The sequence below is a fragment of the Scyliorhinus torazame genome, chromosome 14 (assembly GCF_047496885.1).
Source record: "Scyliorhinus torazame isolate Kashiwa2021f chromosome 14, sScyTor2.1, whole genome shotgun sequence".
Classification (NCBI taxonomy): Eukaryota; Metazoa; Chordata; class Chondrichthyes; order Carcharhiniformes; family Scyliorhinidae; genus Scyliorhinus; species Scyliorhinus torazame.
The window spans coordinates 40,101,921-40,128,397 of record NC_092720.1 but is presented as its reverse complement, the minus strand read 5'-3'; the positions used below and the strand labels follow the sequence as shown (position 1 = coordinate 40,128,397).

Here is a 26,477-nt window from a genome sequence, read left to right as displayed (position 1 = left end):
AGTCAGAATACAGGCGGGAGATAGAGAGCCTAGTGGAGTGGTGTAATGACAACAATCCCTCCCTCAACGTTAGCAAGACTAAGGAGCTGGTCATCGACTTCAGGAAGCGAAGTATCGTACACACCCCTGTCTGCATCAATGGTGCTGCGATGGAGATGGTTAACAGCTTCAAATTCCTAGGAGAGCACATCCCCAACAAACTATCCTGGTCCACCCAGTTCGACACCAAGAAAGCTCAACAGCGCTTTTACGTCCTCAGGAAGCTAAGGAAATTCAGCATGTCCATATTGATTCTTACCAATTTTTACAGATGCACCATAGAAAGCATCCTATCCGGCTGCATCACAGCCTGGTATGACAACTGCTCAGCCCAAGACTGTAAGTAACTACACAGAGTTGTGAACACAGCCCAGTCCATCATGCGAACCCGCCTTCCACCCATTGACTCTGTCTACACCTCCCGCTGCCTTGGGAAAGCGGGCAGCATAATCAAAGACCCCTCCCACCCGAGTTATTCTCTCTTCCAACCTCTTCCATTGGCAGGGGATACAAAAGTCTGAGAATACGCACCAACAGTTTCAAAAACAGCTTCTTCCCCACTGATACCAGACTCCTGAATGAACCTTTTATGGACTGAACTGATCTCTCCACATATCTTCTGTACTGAGCAGTACTGCACTCCGTATACTCACCCGATGCCTGTGTCTATGTATTTACATTGTGTATTTATCGTGTGTCCTATGTTTTTTCATGGGTGGAACGATCTGTCTGGACTGGATGCAGAACAATACTTTTCACTGCACCTCAGTACACGTGACAATAAACCCAAATCCAATCCATTGTCCTCTTGGTACCTTCATAATAATTAGCTTCCTGCAAGGGAGGGAGTTTTGCTGCTCATGATTTTTACTCTTCCATTACCACAGTCCATTGTAACAAGATCCCCTGTAATGACAGTCCGGTGTAATGAATCCCTGTGTAATCATTCTCACTGTCAGTGCATGAAGACCCCTATAATCAGAAAAGTTAATTAGCTGAATGTTTCTTTTCCATCTAAAACAGATGCCGTGCATTATGGACCAACATCCTCAGTGTTAATCTTTTGAAACTCTATTTTGACCTTTATTGGGCTTTGCGAGTTAGCAAGGGCAATCTGAAGCCTGGACATTGACTTCAGGTAGTATAACTGGATGTGCTGGCATTGTATATATCATTACCACAGCAAGGGGTGACTGAGCAGTTGGATGAAATATCAAATTGCCCAGTAAATTAAGTTTTTACATTTTTTTTATAGCTAATGTTTACTGAACATGTTTATTTATCATGCTGCGAGCCCTTTTATCATAGAATCATAGAATTTACAGTGCCATTCAGCCCATCAGGTCTGCACCGGACTTTGGAAAGAGCATCCCACCTAAGGCCACACCTCCACCCTATCCCCATAACCCTACCTAACCTTAACACTAAGGGCAAATTTGCATGGCCAATCCACCTAACCTGCACATCTTTGAACTGTGGGAGGAAACCGGAGCACCCGGAGGAAACCCACGCACACACGGGGAGAACGTGCAGACCCCGCACAGACAGTGACCCAAGCCGGGAATCGAACCTGGGACCCTGGCGCTGTGAAGCAACTGTGCTAACCACTGTGCTGCCCTATGTTCAGGACCATCATGGAGCAGAGACGAGACGTTCCGAAGCCACTTCAACTTCATTGATTTCAAGAAGGATTTCAGCAGAATCCATCCGCAGTCAGTCCAGTACGTCACAAGATGGTACAGTATCCCAGAGCAGAATGTTATCATCATCAAAGCCTTATACCATAACCTCAGCTGTCACATTAAGACCAACACAGGCACCAGTGACTCCTTCAACATCATTTTAGGAGTACGGCAGCAAGGCTGCATAATCTCAACACAGCTTTTCTTCTTGGTTATTGTTTTGTCATGAGAGGCAATGGTTGGCGCAGACCTTGGTACTACGTGGCACCATGTGGCAACACCGCTGATTGGCGGACCTTGGATTTCAGGACATTCGGCCTTGAGACTGGCGGTGCCAAGGTTGGTTTACGCATCAGCTGTGTGAAGACTCGACTGCAATAAGGCCCTCCCATCACCATCTGGCAACAGAACATCGAGGGCGTCGAGCGCCTCCCCGACTGAGGAAAGCAACATCTCCGGGGAAGGTGTTGTAAGGATCGACATCCACAGAAGAATCAGCAAAGCAGCATCAGGCTTCCATTGGGTCGACAAGGTCTGGATGTCCCGCACCATCAATACAACCATAAGGCTTTGACTGTACGGGCATGGTTCTCCCATTTGGAGACTAAGTGCCGCTGCCAGCGGGAAAACCGCATGAGGAGTTATGCTGGGATGCCATCCCATGGCACTTAGAAAATGTTTTTCATGGGATCGGGCTTTTCCTGCCATTCCACGGCACATATAAATTTTTAAAAGAGGATTGGAGTTTTGCTGGACCTGAGGGGGCAGGGCCTAAGGGCGCCCCGATCTCAGAATATCGTAGCAGCACCCCGCGGATCGCTGGCAAGCCCCCCAACCTTAGCCCACCTTGCCTCAATTTCCCCCGCACCCCCCCCCTCCCCCCCCCACACACACACACAGCCTGCCACCCCCAGATCACTGGCAAGGACCCCCCCCACCCCACCCACTCAGCGCCCCTACACCACCAGCATCAGCAACTCCCCCAGTCCCCCACTTATCATAGAATCATCGAATTTACAGAGCAGAAGGAGGTCATTCGACCCATCGGGTCTGCACCACATCCACTCTATCCCAGTAATCCCAACAAACCTTTTGTTGGACACTAAAGGCAATTTAGCCTGGACAATCCACCTAACCTGCACATCTTTGGACTGTGGGAGGAAACCGGAGCACCCGGAGGAAACCCACACAGACACGGCGAGAAAGTGCAAACTCCGCACAGACAGTGACCCAAGCCGGGAATTGAACCTGGGACCCTAGAGCTGTGAAGCATTGTGCCCCTGCACTTCAAGCCTCATCTCTTGTCATTGCCAACCTGGCACCTTGCACTCTCCCTACCTCCCTACACTTGCCTCCAAGGGTGGTCGATTAACTCCGAAGAACAGCTGTTTTTTTAACCGCAGTTTTACTTTAAGAGGCTGTCTCTTTGTTCTAAAGAGTTTCCGGGAAATAGCAGTGCCTGGTCCTGTCATGCTGATAGACAGTTTAAAGGCTGCAGAAGGGAAGGCCAGCCAAATAACCCCCATCCCAGGTAGACCCCAGCCTGAGCCTCTCCAGCACAGTACCAGCCTCTCCCTGACCCCACCTCCCAAGAAGGATCCCCCCCCCCCCCTCGGTACCCTGGAGGCAAGTGTACAGAGGATACTCACCCACTAGCGGCACTCCGGCTGGGGGAGTTGCCGGAGAGTCCCAGGAGGCCAGTGAAGGGGGCTCCCTGCCCGATACATACATTAAAATGAAGTACAATGAGCTATTTGCATGTTCCTGCCGCGAGTGGGGAGGAACCTCGCCTGGGCCACTGTGATGGGCCGGGAGAGTCACCACGGGTTTGAAGCCCAGCATGAAACCCGTTGTTTTGCCTCTGTTGTGTTGTGTACTCTTGGATAACACAGGCTGCAACTCGATGCAGCTTCGACCAAAAGATACTCCAGACTTTGAAGTAATTTCACTGTGATTTATTGAACCATTAGCACAGTTTTCTATGAGTTCGACTCTCCTGCTAATCTTGCTATAGTAACTCAGTCTAACTAACCAGTCTGCTCTAAGCCACGTGGTGGGTGTGATGCTTCTGATCTGCCCCTGTCCTACTCTCTAAGTATCGCCTGTGGAAAGAGACAGAGCATGTGTGCCCTGTCCTTATATATGGGTTGCCCCCTTGTGGTAGTGTCACCTCTGGGTGTCTTGACTGCCCATTGGTTGTGCCCTATTCTATGTGTTCATTAGTTGTATATCTGCATGTCATGATGTTTCTGGTGCTCCCTCTAGTGTTTACATAGTTGTAGTGTATTTACATTAACCCCTTGTGTATTTACAGTGATGCATATCACCACAGCCTCCTGTCTAATTCACCGTGCCATCGGGATTCCCGTTACTGGCTGGTGGCAGCACAGAATCCCCCTCCTCACCCGCTACATATCCGTTGTAATACTAACTGTAAGCAAAACGTGGAAAAGAACAGCAAAGGTGTCTCACAATTTAAATAAAAGCAAATTACTGCAGATGCTGGAATCTGAAACCAAAGAGAAAATGCTGGAAAATCTCAGCAGGTCCGGCAACATCTGTAGGGAGAGAAAAGAGCTAACGTTTCAAGTCCAGATAACCCTTTGTCAAAGTTATAAGACAGAGAAAGTGGGAAATATTTATACGGTGGAGAGAGAATGAAAGATGAGTCATAGACACAGAAACCCAGGGAAACGGGGTGCTAATAGCCACAGAAATCATGAAAGAGTGCTAATGGCAGTCCCCAGAGAGAACAAAAGCCAAACAGCAGAGAAACTAACATCAGAGGGTAAACTGTGACAGATGTAGATGTGGGGAGAAGGGAAGGGGGAAGCAAAGAGGAGAAAAGGTAAGGAAAGGGGAATAAGATGGGGGGATTTATATATAAAGAAAGAAATGGTACAAGACAGTTAAAATGAAATGGGATGAAAACAAAGGGGTCGAGGTGGGGTAGAGCTAATCATCTCAAGTTGTTGAAGTCGATGTTCAGGCTGGAAGGCTGTAGCGTGCCTCACCGGAAGATGAGATGTTGTTCCTCCAGTTTGGGTTGAGCTTCACTGGAACATTGCAGCAGGCCAAGAACAGACATGTGGGCATGGGAGCAGGGTCTTGTGTTAAAATGGCAAGACACAGGGAGGTCAGGGTCCTGAATGCACACAGACCGAAGGTGCTCAGCAAAGCGATCACCCAGTCTGCGTTTGGTCTATCCGATATAGAGGAGACCACATTGGGAGCAGCGAATGCAATAGACCAGATTGAAAGAGGTGCAAGTGAAACGCTGCTTAACCTGGAATGAGTGTTTTGGGCCTGGGATGTTAAGCATAATTAACATTATACCTGGGATAATGTTAAGCCTGGGACGTCTCATAATTTAGATGGTTTTCACCTGCACTGCCTATAGTAAGATCCTGGGCATCACATTGAGAGGCAGCGGCATCAATGAGGAAGTGCTATAGAGGACCGGTCAGGGTCGTCCGTGGGGCATTGTAACAGAGAAACGACTGACACCGGCCACACACCTATTTCATCTCCCTGATGCACGCACTTGCATGGGGCTGTTTAGCACAGGGCTAAATTGCTGGCTTTGAAATCTGACCAAGGCAGGCCAGCAGCACGGTTCGATTCCCGTAACAGCCTCCCCGAACAGGCGCCGGAATGTGGCGACTAGGGGCTTTTCACAGTAACTTCATTTCATCACCACCAGCTGTAGAATGGACACCATCAGGCCAAAAAGGACCTGGTGGGGTGCATTTAAGTTGGACCTTCAAGAGCAGGGCACCAACTGAGCTGGAGTGAAAGAGATTGCGATGGACCGAGGCTGGTGGTAGATTCTTGCTGCTCATTGTCCCGCAAGGGAGCAGAGGAACCAAGTCTAAGCAAGAAAGTTTATTCAGCAGAATAAGGGTCCCTCGCAGTAACAATATGCGATTATTATTCATCTGGCAGATTTTGAATATGCATTGTGTATTTCGCAGGATAAGAATTATTCATTATGTAACTGTGGGATTATTGTTTATTTAGCAGGGTAAGGACCTCTTGTAGTAACTGTACGCAGTTATTGTTTACTCAGCAGGGACAGATTGCTCATTGTGGAACCTTATGGAATTCCTGGGGCAGAATTTTCTCTTGAGATTTTCTTGGAATCAGGAGAGGAAAAATCAGGCAGGCAGCTGTTCCACAACTGCCTGACGCACTCCAGTAGTTGCAGTGATTTTATGCATAAAGCGACATTGTGAAGTGCACCTTCACCCTGGCAGCCATATTGGTGCAAGTGACATGATTTCCTGCCGATGATGCTTAACACAATGATGGCCAACAGGAACACAATGTGTGGTGTACCGTGTTACACTGACAGGAGGATGTGCATTTAAACTTCAATGGCCCAGGTGAAAAGCAACCAATTGCCCAATAATCAATTCCAACCCCAATGACTCCTTCCGTTAATTAAAACAAAAAAATAATTTTGGTGGCTACCGCGAATCCGCCAGCCACGAGAAGCTGATGCTGGGTCCTGTGGAAGCAATTCCGCTCCCTCCCTCACAAACACTGGCAGGCAGGTTTAGCTTGTAAATAGCTTGTTTCACCAAAGTACCAAAAGCATAATAGCTGTTGCGGTGGGGGTAGGTTGTATGGTTCTGGAGGGGTCACTCCTGTTTAAGAAGGTAAATGACTGCTAAACTGAGGATAAAATGAACATATCTGACTAGCCTGTTCTGCCATCACAACAGAAACATTGTCATGGTGAAGCGGAGGAGCGGAGGAGGTGGGGGGGGGGGGGGGGGATGAAAGGGGAACAATTGTACAAACTGTGGGCTGTGATTTTTAGAGTATGTATTTTACTTGTTGCTGCTTTACACACGTTTGGAATAAAGTACTTCTTTTTTTTTAATAGCACCTAATTAGAACTGAAACAATAAAACCCAATAGGAATTGTCCAAGCACATTTAAATATAGATGACTCTTTTTGAACCTGAAATACTATTGACAGTAGGGAGTTCTCTGCTCAGTACTGTTCCACTGGAAGTCAATGTTAGCAGAGTTGAGGTCGGCACACACTTACCATTTACTAGAGGCTTTGACAGCACTGGTTTACTTGGGGGAGATGTTAAGTACAAATGAATGCTTTCATTTCAAAGAAAGATGCCTGTCAAAGTGTAAAAGATTAACTAGCTTCCGAGTCAGCAGCTTTAAAATGGCATTGCCTACAGAAAGTATAACAGCATGTGCTGCATTGTGAGACCATGTGGTGCACAGATCTGCTGGGTGCTGGAGAGTGACTCCATGTGGCCATCTGCTGTAGTGCATGTGCTGAACAATGACATCATAGGAGCTGCAGGCCTGTTAATGCTCTATAGTGACTCCATGTGGTCATCCATCATAGTGCATGCAACCAAGAGATCTATGGTGCAGCAATAATATGAACTATAAGCACAGCAATGGCATGTAGGAAGCTATGACCCATTGTTACCATTCAGCCCATCAAGATCATGACTGATCTGATATAATCCTCAACTCCACTTTCCTCCCTTATCCCCATAACCATTTTAATGATTAAACATCTGTCTATCTCAGCTTTGAACATACTTACTGACCCAGCCTCTACAGCCTTCTGCAATAATGAATTGCACAGATTCACTACCCTCTGAGAGAAGACATTTCTCCTCATCTCTGTCTTAAATGAGTGACCCCTTACACTGAGATTATGCCTGTGGTCCTAGACTTTCCCACAAGGGGAAACAACCTCCCAGCATCTACCCTGTCGAGCCCTCTGAGGATCCTGGGTGGGATTCTCCGAGCCTCAGAGTAGAAATCGCGCTCGGCGCGGCCACGGGCGCGGAGAATGTGGCGTCAGGCCCGCGATCGGGTCCGACGCCTTCCCGCGATTCTCCAGGGACCGGAGAATCGCTGACAGTCACGCACACACGGTCGACGCTGCGCTGGTCGGGGAACATTGTAAGAGGCCCCCATAGCCATTTTCCGCCGACAACTGCCCGTTCCCGTCGAGTTCCCGTCGGCGTGGTTCACTCATGGTTCCACCCGGAGGGAGCTTGGAGTGGCGACTGCGGACCCAGTCCGCGGCAACCCTGGTGGGGGCCGGGGGGATCCGTCACCTGGGGGGGGGGGGTCATCCAGGATGGCCAAGCTCGCGATCGGGGGCCACCGTTCGGCGGGTGCGCGCGATCTGGGGGGGGCCTATATTGTCAGGGCCGGTCCGCGGTGTTGGCCCGCCAAGTTGCACGAGGCCGCCACCGCAGGTGTGGACCCGTGGCCGGAAGTGCAGGGCCCTGTATCGGCAGCCGGAGCTGCGAGGTGCATCCGGGGCCTTCAAAACGGAAAATCATTGTGGACTTTCTCCACGAAAATCCAGAGTGATTCGTGTCCGTTTTCTCGCGGGTGTGGAGACACAGCCCCATTATCAGAGAATTCCGCCCCTATATTTCTTAATAAAGTCACCCCTCAACTTTCTAGATGCCAATGAGTACAGGCCCAATCTACTTAACCTCGTCTCGTAAGGAAATGCCTCCATATCCAGGATCAACCTAGTGAACCTTCTCTGGATTCCTTCAATGCCAGTATATCTTTCCTTAGATAAGGACCAAAATGGTTCACATTATTCCTGTGTGGTCTAACTAGTGCCTTGTACAGTTTTAGCAAAATTCCCTATTTTCATACTCCATTCCCTTTGAAATAACTAGCAACATTCCATTTGCCTTCCCAATTACCTGCTGAACTTGCATGTTAGCTTTTTGTGATTTACACACAATGACCCCCAAATCCCTCTGCGTTGCTGCTTTCTCCATTTAAATAATTTTCAACTCCTTTGTTCTTCCCATCAAAGTGCATAATTTCACTTTTTCCTACATTATTTTCCATCTGCCAAGTTTTTTTTGCCCACTCACTTAATCTGTCTGTATCCCTCTGCAGATTCTTTGTCATCCTCACCAATTGCCTTCCCACCTATTTTTGTGTCATCCACAAACTTGGAAATAGTTGCATTCACTTCCCTCGTCCAAGTTGTTCAAAGATATTGGGCAGGATTCTCCTATCCTGGGGCTATGTGTTGACGCCGTCGTAAACGCCGGAGCGTTTTACGACGGCGTCATCTGGCCTCTAGGAGCAGCGATCCTGCACCGCACAGGGGGCCAGCACGACACTGGAGCGCTTCACGCAGCTCCAGCTGCCGATATGGGCGCGAGCACGGCCAGTGCGAGTTCACGCATGCACGCCAGGGCCGGCGTGAGTTTGCACATGTGCGTGGGTTGCCGTCTCCGCGCCGGCCCCGACGCTACAGGGGCCCGGCGCGGCCCCCACCGGGATAAGCCCGCCTGCCGATCAGTAGGCCCCGATCGCAGGTCAGTCCACCATGGAGGCCTTCCCGGAGTCAGATCCCCCCCCGCCCCGCACCACGCCGCCCCCCCGCAGCCAGGACGGCGAGGGCCCGCCAGGTAGGACCACATGAGAACGACGGCGGTGGGACTCGGCCGAACTCTGCGGGCACTCGGCCCATCGCGCGGGGAGAATCGCCGGGGAGGGCCGCGTTGAGCCGCCCACAACCAGCGCCGCACTGACCATGCACCGGTGACACTGGTGCCGATTCTCGCCCCCCCCCCCTCGCATCCCCCCCCCCAGCGATTCTCCCATCCGATCCCGCCCATTGTAAATAACTGCAACCCAGCACTGACCCTTACGGCACTCCACTACTTACAGGTTGCCATCTTGAAAATGCCCCTCTTAACCCGACTCTCTGTCTTCTATCAGTTACCAATCCATGGGGGGGGGGCGGGGGGGGGCATGGTGGCACAGTGGTTAGCACTGCTGCTTCACAGCATCAGGAGCCTGAGTTCAATTCCATCCTCGAGTGACTGTCTGTGTGGAGTTTGCACTTCCTCCCCGTGTCTGCGTGGGTTTCCTTGGGTGTTCCGGTTTCCTTCCACAGTCCAAAGATGAGCAGGTTAGGTGAATTGGCCGTGCTAAATTGCCCCTTAGTGTACAAAAGGTTAGGTGTCGTTAGTGGGTTATGCAAATGTGATGGAGGCTCTTTCCAAGGGTTGGTGCAAACCCACTGGGCCAAATAGCCTCCTCCTGCACTGTGAGGATTTGATAATTCTATCCAAGACAGTATACTACCCCAACAACAAGGGATCTTATCTTATTAAGTAGTCTTTTGAGCGCTACCTTATTGAACATTTTTTGGAAATCCACATGAAGATTAAAGTCATTCATGATTAAAGTACTGCCATTTTTACTTGCCCTCATTATCTCCTGATTTATTCTCCATCCTACAGTATAGCCACTCCCACCAATATCTTCTTCCCCTGGTATTTCTTACCACCACCCAAGTGGATTCTGCATCTTCAAATCAGAGATCATTTCTTGCTATTGTACTTGTTCCATCTCTTACTAACAATCGCATTTGGAGTATTGCGTACAGTTCTGGTCACCGCATTATAGGAAGGATGTGGAGGATTTGGAGCGGGTGCAGAGGAGATTTACCAGGATGTTGCCTGGTATGGAGGGAAAATCTTATGAGGAAAGGCTGATGGACTTGAGGTTGTTTTCGTTGGAGAGAAGAAGGTTAAGAGGAGACTTAATAGAGGCATACAAAATGATCAGGGGGTTAGATAGGGTGGACAGTGAGAGCCTTCTCCCGCGGATGGAAATGGCTGGCACGAGGGGACATAGCTTGAAACTGAGGGGTAATAGATATAGGACAGAGGTCAGAGGTAGGTTCTTTACGCAAAGAGTGGTGAGGCCGTGGAAAGCCCTACCTGCAACAGTAGTGAACTCACCAACATTGAGGGCATTTAAAAGTTTATTGGATAAGCATATGGATGATAATGGCATAGTGTAGGTTAGATGGCTTTTGTTTCGGTGCAACATCGTGGGCCGAAGGGCCTGTACTGCGCTGTATCGTTCTATGTTCTATGTTCTATGTTCTACCCCACCATCCTTTCCTTCCTGCCTGTCCTTAAGAAAATCCCATCACCTTGAATGTTTGGTTCTCAGCTTTGATCTCGTTGTAAACACATCTCTGTAATGCCAATAAGATCATACGTACTAACCTCAATTTGTGCCGTTAATTCATTTATTTTGTGCTGAGCACCATGTGCACATATGTACAGAGCAAATGATTTTCCCTTTTTACCATTTTTCATCCTTTGACCTATTTGCTGCTTTTTTAAATATGTGTGTACTTTGTCCTTTCCTGCCACACCCTGGGTATCATTATTTAAATAGCTGCCTTGCAATGGTGCCATCTTTTTGCGTTGTAAGCCTATGTATCCCCTCTACAGAACATCCCCGCTACCCCAACCCCACCCTCAGCTCCACCCCCTCCTATTTAGTTTAAAACCCTCTATACTTTCCGAGCTATGCGGTTTGCAAGAATACTGGTCCCAGCATGGTTCAGGTGCAGGCCTTCTCGATGACACAGCCTCCACTTTCCTAGTACTGATGCCAGTGTCCCGCGAACTGTGGATAGCAACAGATGTACAGGCGGGGCCTTTTGGATCTATCCTTACACCAACCCTCTTCACTACATGGTGGGGAATTGCTCCTGTGAAAGGGAGCCTGCCAGCACAGGGGTGGACAATCTGAGCAGTGCAGTAAAGCCATCAGAAGCAGCAAGGGGAGTTAAAGGAGCGGAACAATGCTAAAGATAGGATCAAGGCTCACACTGATGCCAAGGCCTGGGCCTTCAACAGGTGTTTGATCGTGTATCTGCAGCGATGCCCATATTGTACTGAAAGTAAGTGCCAGGTTGAAGACAGGAAGGAAAGCTGCAAAACCACGGCTCATGTCAATAGGATTTGCAGATCCTGCTGTTTCTGCAGATTACGGAATAGCTGCATCCCATTTTCAAGAATCTAAAACACGACGGATGCCTAACCCATTCAAATGCCATTGTAAACCGATTAATTATTAGCAACACACTTAACCATGGAGTGGGCGCATAAAACTAATTTTAAAGTACAACTTGGTGTGAATACAAAACCGGAAATCCCTCTTTGTGTACTTCTTAACAGGCAGAAATGTCTTCCCCTAGACCACCTCCACCAGCACAAACGGTGTACAGATACATTAATCTGCTGTAAAAACGATCAGGAAAATTATCATTAATATTTCACCAGAAATATATACTGTATCCCTCGTGCATTCATTTCCGTGGCAAAGGTCACGTGACTGGAAGGTCCTGTGGTGGCGAGTTGTTGCGGTACATCTTGTAGAGGTACGCACTAGGCACAGTGCACCGGTGGTGGAAGGAAGCCTTGTTTAAGGTGGTGGACGGGATGCCAGGAAACTTTGCCCTGGATGGTGCCAGGCTTTTTGAGTGTTAGAGCTGCACTCATCCAGGCAAATGGAGAGTATTCCATCAACACAACATAGCAGCAGTAACTGCACTGCAAAAGTAATTTATTTGATGTGAAACACTTTGCCATGTCCTGCGAGACATGATTGGGTGCTATATGCATGCAACTTGTTTCTTTCAGCGGTGATTGTGTGCAGAAATTAAATAAATGAGTAAATACTCATTGCATTAAGGCAGTTAAACACTCCATCAACCATGTGTCTCTCATCAATAAATGCGTCTCTCATCATTGAGGAAAATTGCCTGCGCCTTCGCCTGTGGCGTTCTTGCCCTATGTCTTTTGATTGATCAGCTTTTTCATGTGATAGTTGCAAGAGGTAGGAATTTAAATGTATCCATTTAATTAGCTCTCCACGACGTTATGTTGCATTTGTAAGGGTAGCAGTGCAAGGAGATTTTGGGGGGGCGGGGGGGGGATCTGCTCCCGTTTAATCTCATGCCTTTGTCAGATATTGTGAAAGGCAATACATTTTGAGATTTTTAAAACATTAATGCCACTGACATTAATAATTCAACTCAAATTCTGTTCTACAACCTTCAACCTTCTTAAAACCCAGCATTAACCACGAGAGTGCACACTGCCAGTTTCGCTATTGACTTCGATGATGAAGGCTGCACCCCTTGAAATGTGTTGTTTGTTTTCCATTTCCAATTCTAGTCCATTAAAAATGTTGAATTTGCTTTCGACCATAAAACTATAGTGCTCTATCATTTGAATGGTCCCCCTTTTATTAGCAGCTGAAGGATTTATAAACAATCCCAGCCTGACACATGATGAAGGTACTCACATTTGAGACCAGTTTGATTTGATTGGATTTATTATTGTCACATGTATTAGTATACAGTGAAAAGTATTGTATCCTGCCTGCTATACAGGCAACGCATACCCTACATAGGGAAGGAAGGAGAGACTGCAGAATGTAATGTTACAGTTATAGCAAGGTGTAGAGAAAAGATCAACTTAATATGAGGTAGGTCCATTCAAAAGTCTGATGGCAGCAGGGAAGAAGCTGTTCTTGAGTTGGTTGGTACGTGACCTTAAACGTTGGTATCTTTTTCCTGACGGAAGAAGGTGGAAGAGAGTATGTCCAGGGTGCGTGGGGTCCTTAATTACGCTGGCTGCCTTTCCGAGGCAGCGGGAATTATAGATAGAGTCAATGGATGGGAGGCTGGTTTGCGTGATGGATTGAGCTAAATTCACGACCTTTTGTAGTTTCCTGCGGTCTTTGGCAGAGCAGGATCCATACCAAGCTGTGATACAATCAGAAAGAATGCTTTCAATGCTGCATCTGTAAACGTTGGTGAGAGTCACAGCTGACATGCCAAATTTCCTTAGTCTTCTGAGAAAGTAGAGTCGTTGGTGGGCTTTCTTAACTATAGTGTCGGCATGGGGGGACCAGGACAGGTTGTTGGTGATCTGGACACCTAAAAGCTTGAAGCTCTCGACCCTTTCTACTTCGTTCCCATTGATGTAGACAGGGGCATGTTCTCCACTACGCTTCCTGAAGTCGATGACAATCTCCTTCGTTTTGTTGACATTGAGCTTTCAGGAAGCTTTGCTGCTCTCCCATCCCTGAGTTTAGCCTTCAGGTACTTTACAATTACTGAAGCCTTACAACTGAGGGACAGGGTCGGACACAAAGTCGAAGTTGGCATAATCATACAGCTGTGAAATCAACCTCTGTTACATAACATAAATCTTCACATTCCTATTTACGGTTTAGAAGAACACAGCTTTTTAAAGTGATCGTGGTCTCAAGCTGTGATCCATTTTAGCACAAGGAGAGTAATATATGGCCATCTTGTGATCGGAATGGCCAAGTTTAGGTTCTTTAAATATTCTGATAGTTATGCTGGACATGTTTAGGCAGAGGCTATTTGTAAAATGGACTATAATTAGGTGATGAATTGTAGTCACATCGAGAGCACAAACTAATAACACGCACTATGGAACAGAAAAACTGCACTACGTGTGAGATGATTTATCAGCCTCCTGTGGGTGATTTACTTTTCTACACTCTCACAAACATAATTTATTGCTGTTACATTCTGTCTGGAAGATATAAGCAGAGAAATTGCTGTTGGCAATGCATTTGAAGTTAGATTTTCACCGTTACTGTCTCAGCGTTAAGCTGGGTGTCGCCCAGGAAGTAAAGTCTGGTGGGGAGCTTCGCATGCACAAGGGACCTCTCAGGTTGTCCTTGCTTTTGAATTGAATGGAAGGACAATCATCAGATTTTGGAAGGGGTGTGCAATCAGTTTGAATTGCTAAATGCATCTCCACTTACATCGAAACACACAAACACACACACATACACCTAACAATACATCGACATTTCAAATTCCTTCTGGGAATTTTAGTGTTCACCAGATAGCAAAGAGCCTCCATACAACTCGCACCAATCCATGCCCGAGGGCATTGGTTTGAATGAGCTCCTGTCCAGATTCAGCTTCTTCATTTCTGTTCCTGATATGCTTTTACATCGATCCATGGGTCATCCATCTTCTATCAGCAGTTGTTTATTTTCACAGAATCCCTACAGTGCAGAAGGAGGCCATTTGGCCTATCGAGTCTGCACTGACCCTCCGAAAGACCACTCCACTGAGGCCCGTTCCCCCGCCCTATCCCCGTAACCCCATGCATTGATTGTGGCCAATCCATCTAACCTGCCCATCCTTGGACACTAAGGGGCAATTTAGTATGGCCAATCCACCTATCCTGCATATCTTTGGACTGGGGGAGGAGACCAAAGCACCCAGAGGAAACCCACACAGACACAGGGAGAATGTGCAAACTCCACACAGACAGTGACCCAAGGCCGGAATCGAACCTGGGTCCCTGACACTGTGAGGGAACAGTGCTAACCACTTTTATGATTGTATAATGATCCTAATCACTTCCACAAACTTGTTGAAAAATAATGCCCCAAAGATTGGTTAGTTTGCTTAGTTTCATTTGCGCATGTCATGTTTTATGACACAATACACAACATGTTGGTACCAACAAACATGGTAGGCAGCAGGTTTTTGGCAATCACTGGTGCCCCCAAGTATCAATATTCAAAGTTCAAGGTGCTACACACAAGAAGTGTAATTCATATGGTGATTAATTCTAACTGTCTCTGAAACAGCATCTCAAGCACTGTTACAAAGCGTGATTTTTTAAATTAATTCTCGGAATTTGGGTATCATTGGCAAGGAAGATGAACATAGTCTGAGGTCACCCTGACCATCTATGTAGTCTACAGAATGGGCTAGATGGGATAAATAAACCTTTCTCATTCCTATTTTGAAGTTCTAATGTTCTGATATGATTAACACCCGTGTACCACCTGGTCTCGAAATAAAATCATATTGGAAAGCGATAACAAACAGACAGATATCGCGGTCCACATTGGTACCAAAGTTATAGGCAGAAAAAGGGATGAAGTCCAAGAAGAAGAATTTAGAGAGCTAGAATGTAGATTAAAAAACAGGACCCAGAAGGTAGTAATCTCTGAATTATGTCCGGCGCTACGTGCTCGTGAATATGGAAATATGAGGTTGGTCTAAACGAATGTGTGACTGGAGAATTGGAGCAGGAGGGAGGGCTTTAGATTTCTGGGACATTGGGACTGTTTTTGGAGATGGTGGACCCTATAGAAGGCGGACAGCACCTGAACCAAAATGGGTGCAAAAGTAATGCTGACCACTGCTCACTGTGCAGCCCAGTTAGGTAGTTGTTTTTGGCCAGCGCAGGCGCGATGGGTTTAAGTTCTTTGCTGTCGGACTCGATGACACTAAGTGACAAAAGAATTCTTCACATAACAGGGAATGATAACATTGCTTTTCATTACCAAAGGCTGAAAAAGATGGAGCAGAAATTCATCTTTTGTGGTGTAACCGTCTCCTGTTGTTTTTCTTCCAGGTTAGGAGGAGAGGTTGGGAAAGGAAGTGAAAGCACTTGCATGGGGAAACACTTTCGGATGGGATTCATGACACTGCCTGCTCCGCAAGACCGCCTGCCACACCCTTGTGCCAGTGGCTTTTCAGTAAGGTCGCAGTCGCTTCATTCTGTGGGGGGTGGCGATGATGAAAGCCATGCCTGTGCACGCAGACAGCCACCTCCAAAACCCAAGCGAGACCCAAGCACAAAGCTGAGTATTTCAGCAGAAACGGTGAATGTTGGGTTCACAGCAACGTCAGGAACAGGAGGGACACCAGTCGGAGCAGGATGGGCATCAGGAACAGCAGGGACGCCATGCATTGCAGGATGGGCATCAGGAACATCGGGGACGCCAGTCGGAGCAGGATGGGCATCAGGAACAGGTGGGGCACCAGAAGCGGCCGGGACATCAGGAACAGAAGGGATACCAGGATCAGGAGGAATACCAGCAACCGCTGGAATAGGAGGGACTCCGGTGGCAACTGGAACCACAGTGAAAGAGCATGACAAAAATGCAGGTGAGCGAACCGCACACACCAAATTATTAAAATGTTATGGGTACAGTTTGGGCTTTTTGCAACAGTGTGAAACATGTGATGGTCAATCAGCAGCTTGTTTTACATCTCAGGTAGGTTTTTAGAATCATCGAATCATAGAAGGAGGCCATTTGGCACAGCGAGTCTGCACCGGCCCCTGCAAAAAGCAACCCACTTAAGCCCACACCTCCACCCTATTTCCGTAACCCAGTAACCCCACCCAACCTTTTTTGGACACTTAAGGGTAATTTAACATGGCCAATCCACCTAACCTGCACATCTTTGGACTGTGGGAGGAAACCCCTGCAGACATGGGGAGAACGTGCAGACTCCGCACAGACAGTGACCCAAGCCGGAAATCGAACCTGGGACCCTGGAGCTGTGAAGGAACAGTGCTAACCACTGTGCTACCATGCTGCCCCAATTTCCTGATGAAAGTTGGCTCACGAAGAAACAAAACATAAATTTAAAAACAATTTGCTATTTGGGATAGCGTGATGTGATTTTTACTGTTTTCTGCTGTTATAGAAAGCAATGTTTAAAAAGGGTCTTGAATTGTTACATTTCTTCACTCACAAACTCTACTCCAAGTTAAATCAGCTTCTTGATTTGTCATTAACCTTGTCTTACCCAAGTTTCACCGCTCCCACCCCTCAAAAGAATACAGGCATTTGCTGCTACGTGCAAGTTCATGCCATCCACTTGACTTGTCAAGGGTGAAGTCTTGATATAGCCCCTAGTTTAGGCTACGGTATAAGTAGATATTGGGCAATGTGAGTTGACTCAGGAATGTATGACCCATAGAACCTGCTTGTAGGAGTGCCAGGCAGCACTGAATCAGAGGAATATTGAAGGGGTTACCCTGGGACTGTGTCCGTGCTGTCAGGATCACATTGAAGTGCTGTTCTGGGGCTGAGGCCATTCTGTCAAGGGCATATTGAAGGGCTGTCCTGGAGTGGAGGGCACGCCGTCGGGGACACATTGAAGAGATTGTCCTGGGGCTGTGCAGGCATGTTAGAGAGCTCACACATGTCTTGGCCCTTGCCTTGGTCGGGGGAAGGCCTCTCGAGGCAGTGATGGTCATGCACAGTATGGTGTGCCGGGCATGGTCAGTCACCTAAGGAATTTGGTCCTGGGGTTAGAGTTATTGTATTGTGAGGCAGATGGACAGAAATGGGTAGGGGAGGCATCTGTATTCTGTAATTCTGTAGCTATTAGATCATGGGGATGGTCTCATGGCAGAGGTGGTGGTGGGGGTGGGAGGGTTGGTCCCAGAGAGTCAGGGTGCATGTGGCCTCAAGAAGGAGAGGGGCCAGGTCAACAAGGGCTCAGGGCCATCAACAAAAAAGGAAAGGAGGACAGGAACATCCTCATGGATGAGGATTCCCGGGGTGACTGGGTGAGTCTGCATAGGGATAGGAGGAAGGAGAATTAGGGGTCTCCGGGTGTCTTGGAGGGGTTCAGCACAGCAAATCTTGGCCAGTTGAAGGGGTACCTTCTAACTGTCCTGTTCAAATCATGGAGAGCATGGCTGAGCTGAGTGCTGGACTCGAGGGTCTAATGCCCACTGAATGAGCTTGTCTCGTTGTTTAATGGTGCACACTCAGGTGAAAATCCATTAAGTTTTTGTGCTGTGGTGCATATAGTCTTAATTGCCATCTGATTCTTGTCAGGATGGCTGCAGGATGCAGGAATCAATGTCCACAGCTGCTGTGCAGATGCACTCTGACACTACAAGCCTCTATGATCCCAGTGCAATGGCAATAGAATTTAGGCACTGTCGTTGCAGTTGGACCCGGACTCTGCAAGGGTCTGGTCTCCAGGAATCCTTTGAGCACCAGAGACCTCAGCCACCTCTGCTTGCTGTGGACACGAGGTGATCATCAGGTTGTGACCCAGAGCCTACTCTAGAACTACAACCCACAGAGGTGCATTTATCTGTGCTGATAGAGGGTGCAAGTGAACACAGTGACGGATCTTCATCCAATGGTTCCTCAGCATTCTCATCTGAAGTGGTTTGGGGCTAAGACACTTGCTCAAACTCTTCCTGTGCCTTTTCTTGCTTGTGGCTGGTGATTGGCCAGGCAGTTCCTGAACTATAGGTTACTCACAATCATTGTCTGCATGCGGACGATTATACTGGAGGGACTCTCACTGGCTTGTTGAGGGAGGTCGACCTCTCCTGCCATGCGTTGGAATGATCTCCTGTCCATTATAGGCGATCTAGTTCTGCATGAAGGCAAATGGATTGACTGTGAGCACTACGGATTAAAGAGCAGTACACAAGCATGCATACCTGCTGTGTGTACTGAGCCCTCCCCAGTGAGGGATTAGATGCCGTATGTGCAGCATCTTACATGAAGTGAGTGTAATCGAGGCTTTATTACGCAGAGATGTGTAGCCTCCTGCAGCTGCTGCCAAAATGGCTGCAGCTCGGAGAGTCCACACATTTATACTCCGCCTACTGGGCGGAGCCAGCAAGCAGGGATCTACCCCCGCACCTGTAGTACAGGGGTCTTAGCATAATACTCCTCGTATGCGATATATACAATACAACAGTGGCGACTACCACATTCACCCTCCTGTTAAGAAAAGAGTCCAGCGGGGGTGGTGGAAAACTATTTACATTCAGGTGTTTAACATTTTAAGGAAAAGTTTACAATTCAGACGATCAGGCGCCTTGATCCGTCGTTGAGAGCGCCGCAGTTCTGGTGGCGATTTCAGCGTCGGCTCGGTCGTCGGTGACTCCGGGAGCGTGTCGACCTCATCTTCATCCCCGGGTGGGACCAAAGGGAGGATGGATCGTCCTGAAGCGGGGGCTGTGGTGGGGTGTGCTGGGGGAGGGAGGGTGGCGCCGGAGCAGAGGGGGGGGGGGTTGTGGGGACCCAGCTGGTGCCAGGTCCCTGAGGGAAACTGTGTCTTGGCGGCCGTCAGAGTACGCTACTGAACCAACGGGTCCGCCTTGTGTGGCCGCACGTGCTTGCAGAGGAGAACAGGTCCTGGAGCTCCCAGCCACGTTGGGAGCGAAACCCCAGAGGTGGACATCCTGGGGAAGGCCAAGAGACGTTCATGGGGAGTTTCGTTAGTCGCAGTGTAAAGGAGCGACCGAATGGAGTGAAGGGCGTCGGGGAGGACCTCCTGCCAGCGGGAGGCTGGGAGGTTCCTGGACCGTAGGGCCAGCTGGACGGCCTTCCAGACCGTCCCATTCTCCCGCTCCATCTGCCCGTTTCCCCGGGGGTTGTAGCTGGTCATCCTGCTCGAGGCAATGCCCCTGTTGAGCAGGTACTGGCGCAGCTCATCGCTCATAAATGAGGATCCCCGGTCGCCGTGAACGTAGGCGGAGAAACCGAACAGAGCGAAGATGGTGTTGAGGGCTTTGATGACGGTGGCAGACGTCATATCAGGGCAATGGATGGCGAAGGGGAATCTGGAATATTCATTGACCACATTAAGAAAGTACTTGTTTCGGTCGGTGGAGGGGAGGGCCCATTTGACGTCCACGCTGAGGCATTCAAGGGGCAGGAGGCCTTCACCAGGTGCGCTCGGTCTGGCCGGTAGAAGTGCGGTTTACACTCCACGCAGACCTGGCAGTCTCTGTTGATAGCCCTGACTTCCTCGATGGAGTAGGGCAGATTGCGGGCCTTTATGAAGTGATAAAAGCGGGTGACCCCTGGGTGACAGAGATCGTCGTGCAGGGTCCGGAGTCGGCCCACTTGTGCGCTGGCACAAGTACCTCGGGATAGGGCATCGGGGGGCTTGTTGAGCTTACCGGGGTGATACAAAATCTCGTAATTGTAGGTGGAGAGCTCGATCCTCCACCTCAAGATCTTATCATTTTTGATCTTACCCCGCTGTGTGTTGTTGAACATGGAGGCAACCGACCGTTGGTCAGTGAGGAGAGTGAATCTCCTGCCGGCCAGGTAATGCCTCCAATGCCGCACAGCTTCAACGATAGCTTGGTCCTCCTTTTCGACAGAGGAGTGTCAAATTTCTGAGGCATGGAGGGTGCGGGAAAAGAATGCCACGGGCCTGCCTGCCTGGTTGAGGGTGGCGGCTAGAGCGACGTCTGATGCATCGCTCTCGATTGGAAGGGGATCGTCTCCTAGACCGCGTGCATCGCGGCCTTGGCGATGTCAGCCTTGATACAGTTGAAGGCCTGGTGAGCTTCGGCCGTCAGTGGGAAAACGGTGGAGTGGATGAGTGCGCGGGACTTGTCCGCATAGTTAGGGACCCACTGGGCGTAGTACTAGAAGAAGCCCAGGCATCGTTTGAGGGCGTTGGGGCAGTGGGGAAGGGGGCGTTCCATGAGGGGGCGCAGGTGATCGGGGTCAGGCCCTAGCACTCCGTTCTGGACCACATAGCCGAGGATGGCTAATCGGTTCGTGCTGAACACGTACTTCTCCTTGTTGTAGGTTAGGTTGAGGAGTTTAGCGGTGTGGAGGAATTTGGAAAGGTTAGCATCATGGTCCTGTGAATGGGGAGCTGGTGGTAGGCGGATTTCAGGTCAATTGTTGAGAAGACCCGGTCCTGTGCAATCTGATTGACCATATCAGATATGCGTGGGAGGGGGTGCGCTTCGAGCTGCGTGTACCGATTGATGGTCTGACTGTCGTCAACGACCATCCTGTTTTTCTCCCCCGTTTTCACAACTACCACTTGGGATCTCCAGGGGCTGTTGCTGGCCTCGATAATACCTTCCCGCAGCAGCCGCTGGACCTCGGACCTGATGAAGGTCCTGTCCTGGGCGCTGTACCATCTGCTTCTGGTGGCGACGGGTTTGCAATCCGGGGTGAGGTTTGCAAACAGAGAAGGCGGGTCAACCTTAAGGGTTGTGAGACCGCAGACAGTGAGGGGTGGTAGGGACCCGCCAAATTTCAGGGTTAGGCTCTGGAGGTTGCACTGGAAGTCCAGGCCGAGTAGCAAGGCAGCGCAGAGGTCAGGGAGGATGTAGAGCCGGAAGCCGCTGAACTCTACACCCTGGATGGTGAGGGTGGCGTTGCAGTACCCCCAGATCGCCACGGAGTGGGATCCGGAGGCCAGGGAGATTTTCTGGTTAATGGGTGTACCGTGAGTGAGCAGCGCCTTTCCGTATCGGGGTGGATGAAGCTCTCAGTGCTCCCGGAGTCCAAAAGGCAGGATATCTTGTGCCTGTCGACCTTCACTGTCATTGACGCAGTCGCGAGGTTGTGCGGTCGGGACTGGTCGATTGTGATGGAGGCGAGTCGCAGCTGGTCGGCGGCGGTTGCAGGCGATGAGCGGCCCGATGAGGTGGCCAACGAGCAGGGGTCCGTAGGCGGGAAGATGGCGGCGCCCACGGGCCACACGTGTCCTGAGGCAGGCAAGATGGCGGCACCCATGGGCCGCACGTGTTGTGAGGCGAGCAAGATGGCGGCATCCACGGGCCGCACGTGTTATGAGGCGAGCAAGATGTCAGCGCCCACGGGCCGCACTTGGTCTGAGGAGAGGAAGGTGGCGGCGCCCACGGGTCGCAGGTGGGGGGTGCAGGGACAATAGCGGCGATCGAGCGGGCCTGGCATACAGCAGCAAAATGTCCTTTCTTCCCGCAGGCCTTGCAGAGCGCGCTCCTCGCTGGGCTGCGCTGCCGGGGATGTTTTATCTGTCCGCAGAAGTAGCACTTGGGTCCCTCGGGGTAGGTTGGCTGCCGCGCGGCGCAGTCCTGGGGTTGGCTGGGGGCGGTCGCTGATGGGGTCCACGATGGGGTGTTCGCTAGCTGGGTCCACGATGCCCAGGAGGGGTGGGCCGTGCAGTCGGGGGCATCCGCCTGTACATTGCGTGAGGCAACTGTGAACGGGATCGCTAGTTTCTTGGTCGCTGCGAGGTCACGGGTTAGCCCTTCTAAGAGGCGTTGGCGGATGTAGGCCGACCCTATGCCCGTAACAAACGCGTCTCTAACTAGCAGGTCAGAATGTTCAACAGCCGAAACGGCCTGGCAATCACAGTCTCTAACCAGGGCGTGCAGGGCACGCCAGAAATCTTCCACAGACTCATCGGGGAGTTGATGCCGCGTAGACAGGAGGTGCCTGGCGTAGATTTTGTTGGTCTGCTGAGTGTAGTTCTCCTTCAGTAGCGCCAAGGCCTCGGCGCGTCCTGGATGAGGGGGAAAGATATCGGAGCTCAGCCGCGTTTAAAAGATCTGGAGCTTCTGTGCCTCTGAGGGTGGTTCTGTTGCAGATCCGATGTATGCTTCAAAGCAAGCTAGCCAATGGGCGAAGGCTGACTTGGCGTTGTCTGCTTGAGGGTGCAGCTGATGGCGATCAGGCTTGATGCGGAGATCCATCGTTGTAAAATCTCTGCCTAATAAATTGATGCACTGTCAATTACGACGAGACGAGAGTAGAGTGTAACCGAGGCTTTATTATGCAGAGATGTGTAGCCTCCCGCAGCTGCTGCCAAAATGGTTGCAGCTCGGAGAGCCCACACATTTATACTCCGCCGACTGGGCGGAGCAGGCAGGCAGGGATCTACCCCCCTACCTGTAGTACAGGGGCCTTACCGTAATACTCCTCGTATGCGGTATATACAATACAACAGTGGTGACTACCACACACCTCTACTGGGGCAGCTAATAAAAACAGACTGAGGCTCAGGGCCTTCACTCACCTTCCAGGAGCAGAGATTGACAGGCCCGCGAAGGACACCCCTCCTTGGGCTCGGGTCTGAGTTTTAAGAACAATCCAGGAGTGACATTACAGGAAAATGGTAAATTCTTGGTTGGCGATAAACTGATATTAGGAATTATGTTTAAATAGCTTTAACTGGAAAAACGGATCATTCATAAAGAAATAGCTCATTGAATTTCAGGGAGGAACACGAGCAATAGGGAAATAAAGTTAAATCAAATCAAAGTGAAATAAGGTAATTTAGTAAACAAAGCATGATTAAGGTTAGAAAGCGGAGGCGAGAAAAAAAAAGAGCACGAGAAAGAGCGAGACTGAGAGCGGAGCCGGGACGATAAAGGAGACCAGAAAGAGCGAGACTAAGAGTGAAGCCAGGAGGATAAAGGAATGGGAGAAAGAACTAGATTGAGAGCAGAACAACAACTTGGAGTTTGGAGCTTCAGGATTCAAAAGTGACACGGGGCCAGAGTAGCAGTTAATTGAGTGGGTATGGTTTAAGCATTTCCTATGTTTTTCAGCTACAGTTTGTAAGGTCTATATTTTGTGGTCTATAGTTTGTACAGGCTATATTCTGTAGTAATGAAGACCAGGGAAGGAGGGCCCTGGAGTCATTGATATTATTTGATTTTAAGTATTTTCCAAAAGAGTTCATTTAAATGGGTAAGTCGTGGCAGGAGAGCTCAACGCCATGGTTTGTTTCTCCTGCTCTTTGTGGGAAGCCAGTGCCCAGGGCCAGTATGAGGCCAGGATGTGTCTCCAGATGCAGCTCCAGGAAGCCCAGATTTTGGAGCTGGAACAGCACTGTGGAGCATCCGTGAGGTACAGAGTATCGTGGATAGCACGTATAGAGAGGTGGTCATACGGCAGACCATGACTCCACAGGTAGGAAGGGAATGGGTGACCACCAGGCAGAGAAAGAGGACTGGGCATGCAGTGAATCAATCTCCTGTGGCCATTCTCCTGCAAAACAGATTTACCGCATTGATTACTGTTGGGAGGAATGGCCTCTCAAGGGAAAGCAGCAACAGTCAAATTGATTGCACCACGATTGGCTCTTCTGTACAGTGGTGGAGTAAAAAGTCTGGGAATGCAATAGTTATTTTGGGTTCAATTGTGAGGAGAATAGATAGGCATTTCTCTGACTGTAAACAAGAGTCTAGGGTATGATGTTGCCTCCCTGGTGCTAGGGTCAAGGATGGTTCGGAGAGGCTCCAGGACATTTTGCAGTGGGAGGGTGACAACCAGTGGTCATGGTACACATTCTTACAAACGACGTAGGTAAAAAAGGGGATGAGGTCCTAAAAGCAGAATATAGGGAATAAGGAAGTAGGTTGGAAAGTAGGACCTCAAAGGTAGTGATCTCAGAATAACTACCAGTGCCACGTACTAGTCAGAGCAGAAATAGCAGGATATATCAGATGAATATGTGGCTGAAGAGATGGTGCAAGGGGAAGGGTTTCAGATTCCTGGGACAGGTTCTGGGGGGAGGTGGTACCAGTACAAACTGGATGGGTTACGCCTGGGCAGGACAGTGATTGATGTCCTGGGGAGTGTTTACAAGAGCGGTTGGGCAGGGTTTAGATTAAAATGGCAGGGGGATGGGAACCTATACAAGGAGTCAAAGAAGGGGGGAAACATAGACAAGAACAAAAGATAGAAAGGGGAATAAGAAGAGTGATAGGCAGAGAAATTAAGGGCTAAAATCAAATAGGGCTACAGTGAAAAATAATAGGAACGGGACAAGGAATGTTAAAAAGACAAGCCTTAGGGCTATGTGCCTTAATGTACGGAGCATTCAGAATAAAGTGGATGAATTGATCACGCAAATAGATGTCAACAGGCTGATATAGTTGGGATTACAGAGTCATGGTTGCAGGGTGACCAGGGATAGGAATGAACATCCAGGGGTATTCAGTATTTCAGAAGATCAGACAAAAAGAAAATTATTACCTGACCGGCTATAGATTGAGAGAGGGGAGTGTGCAACCAGACCTGGGTGTCCTCGTACAGTAGTCGCTGAAAGTAAGCATGCAGGTGCTGCAGGCGGTAAAGAAGGCAAATGGTAGCCTTCATAGTGAAAGGATTCAAATACAGGAGCAGGGATTTCTTGCTGCAATTATACAGGGCCTTGGTGAGGTCCTGGAATATTGTGTGCAGTTTTGGTCTCCATATCTGAGAAAGGATGCCCTCGTTATAGCGGGAGTGCAGCAAAGTTTTACCAGACTGATTTCTGGGATGGCGGGATTGACATATGAGGAGAGATTGAGTCAGTTAGGATTATATTTATTTGAGTTTCGAAGAATGAGGGGGGAGCTCATAGAAACGTATAACATTCTAACAGGACCAGACTGGGTAGACACAGGATGGATGTTCCCGATGGCGGGAGAGTCCAGAAGCAGGAATCACTCTCGAAGGATAAGGGTAAACCATTTAGGACTGAGATGAGGAGAAATTTCTCCACCCAGAGAGTGGTGAGCCTGTGGAACTCGCTACCGTAGGAAGCAACTGGGGCGCAAAACATTTGCATGGTTTCAAGAAGGAGTTTGATATAGTCCTTGGGCCTAAAGTGATCAAAGGGATCAAAAGGGATCATCTAACCTTTGGACATTTAGGGTCAGTTTAGCATGGCCAGTCCACCTAACCTGCACATCTTTGGGCAGTGGGAGGAAACTGGAGCACCCGGAGGAAACCCGCACAGGCACAGAGAGAATGTGCAAACTCCACACAGTTAGCCACCCGAGGGTGGAATTGGATGCGGGTGCCAGGTGCTGTGAGGCCACCATGCCGCATTTTAGAACGACTGTCGGCATCAAAGTAATCTGCAGCTGCAGTTTACAAAAGAAGTCATCGCGAGAGATGGACGCAATTATTACTAATGTTATTTTATGTCTCAGATGGAACTAATTTCTTTAGTTATTAAAGATTTTTCATCACATTAGTAGAAGGGGAAGAAATTGATATTTTGTTTCTGGGAAAATGTCTGTACTGTTGGGATTGGTTTCCGCTCTTGCTTGTAATGTGTTTTTTTCTAAATGTGGCACAGCAATTTATACCTGTCGCACTATCTGTGTCAGAGAGGGTGGGGAGTTTGTTTTCCGTAGTATGGGATGGGTCACTGACGTTTCCACTGGATATCTGCCCAATTTAACCAGGTCCTTCAAACTCCAGAAAGGCCGGATGCGGAGATGGGCAAAGGGCTACCTATATCCCCCTAAATTATAAACAGTTTCCTTGAATAAGACCCACCCGACCCTCCCCTCCCGCCCAGCATATTTATCGGAGACATAA

General features: G+C 49.1%; 1 protein-coding gene across 4 annotated transcripts in view; it reads left to right on the top strand.

Moving 5' to 3' along the window:
- The window catches only part of nyap2a (neuronal tyrosine-phosphorylated phosphoinositide-3-kinase adaptor 2a), a 221,966-nt gene that overhangs the window by 75,344 nt on the left and 120,145 nt on the right, over positions 1 to 26,477 (top strand). For all 4 annotated transcript variants that reach the window (XM_072473998.1, XM_072473999.1, XM_072474000.1 and 1 more), the window contains exon 3: positions 15,998 to 16,533. In XM_072473998.1, coding sequence (XP_072330099.1) covers positions 15,998 to 16,533 — 536 coding nt within the window. The remainder of the gene's footprint in view (positions 1 to 15,997; positions 16,534 to 26,477) is intronic.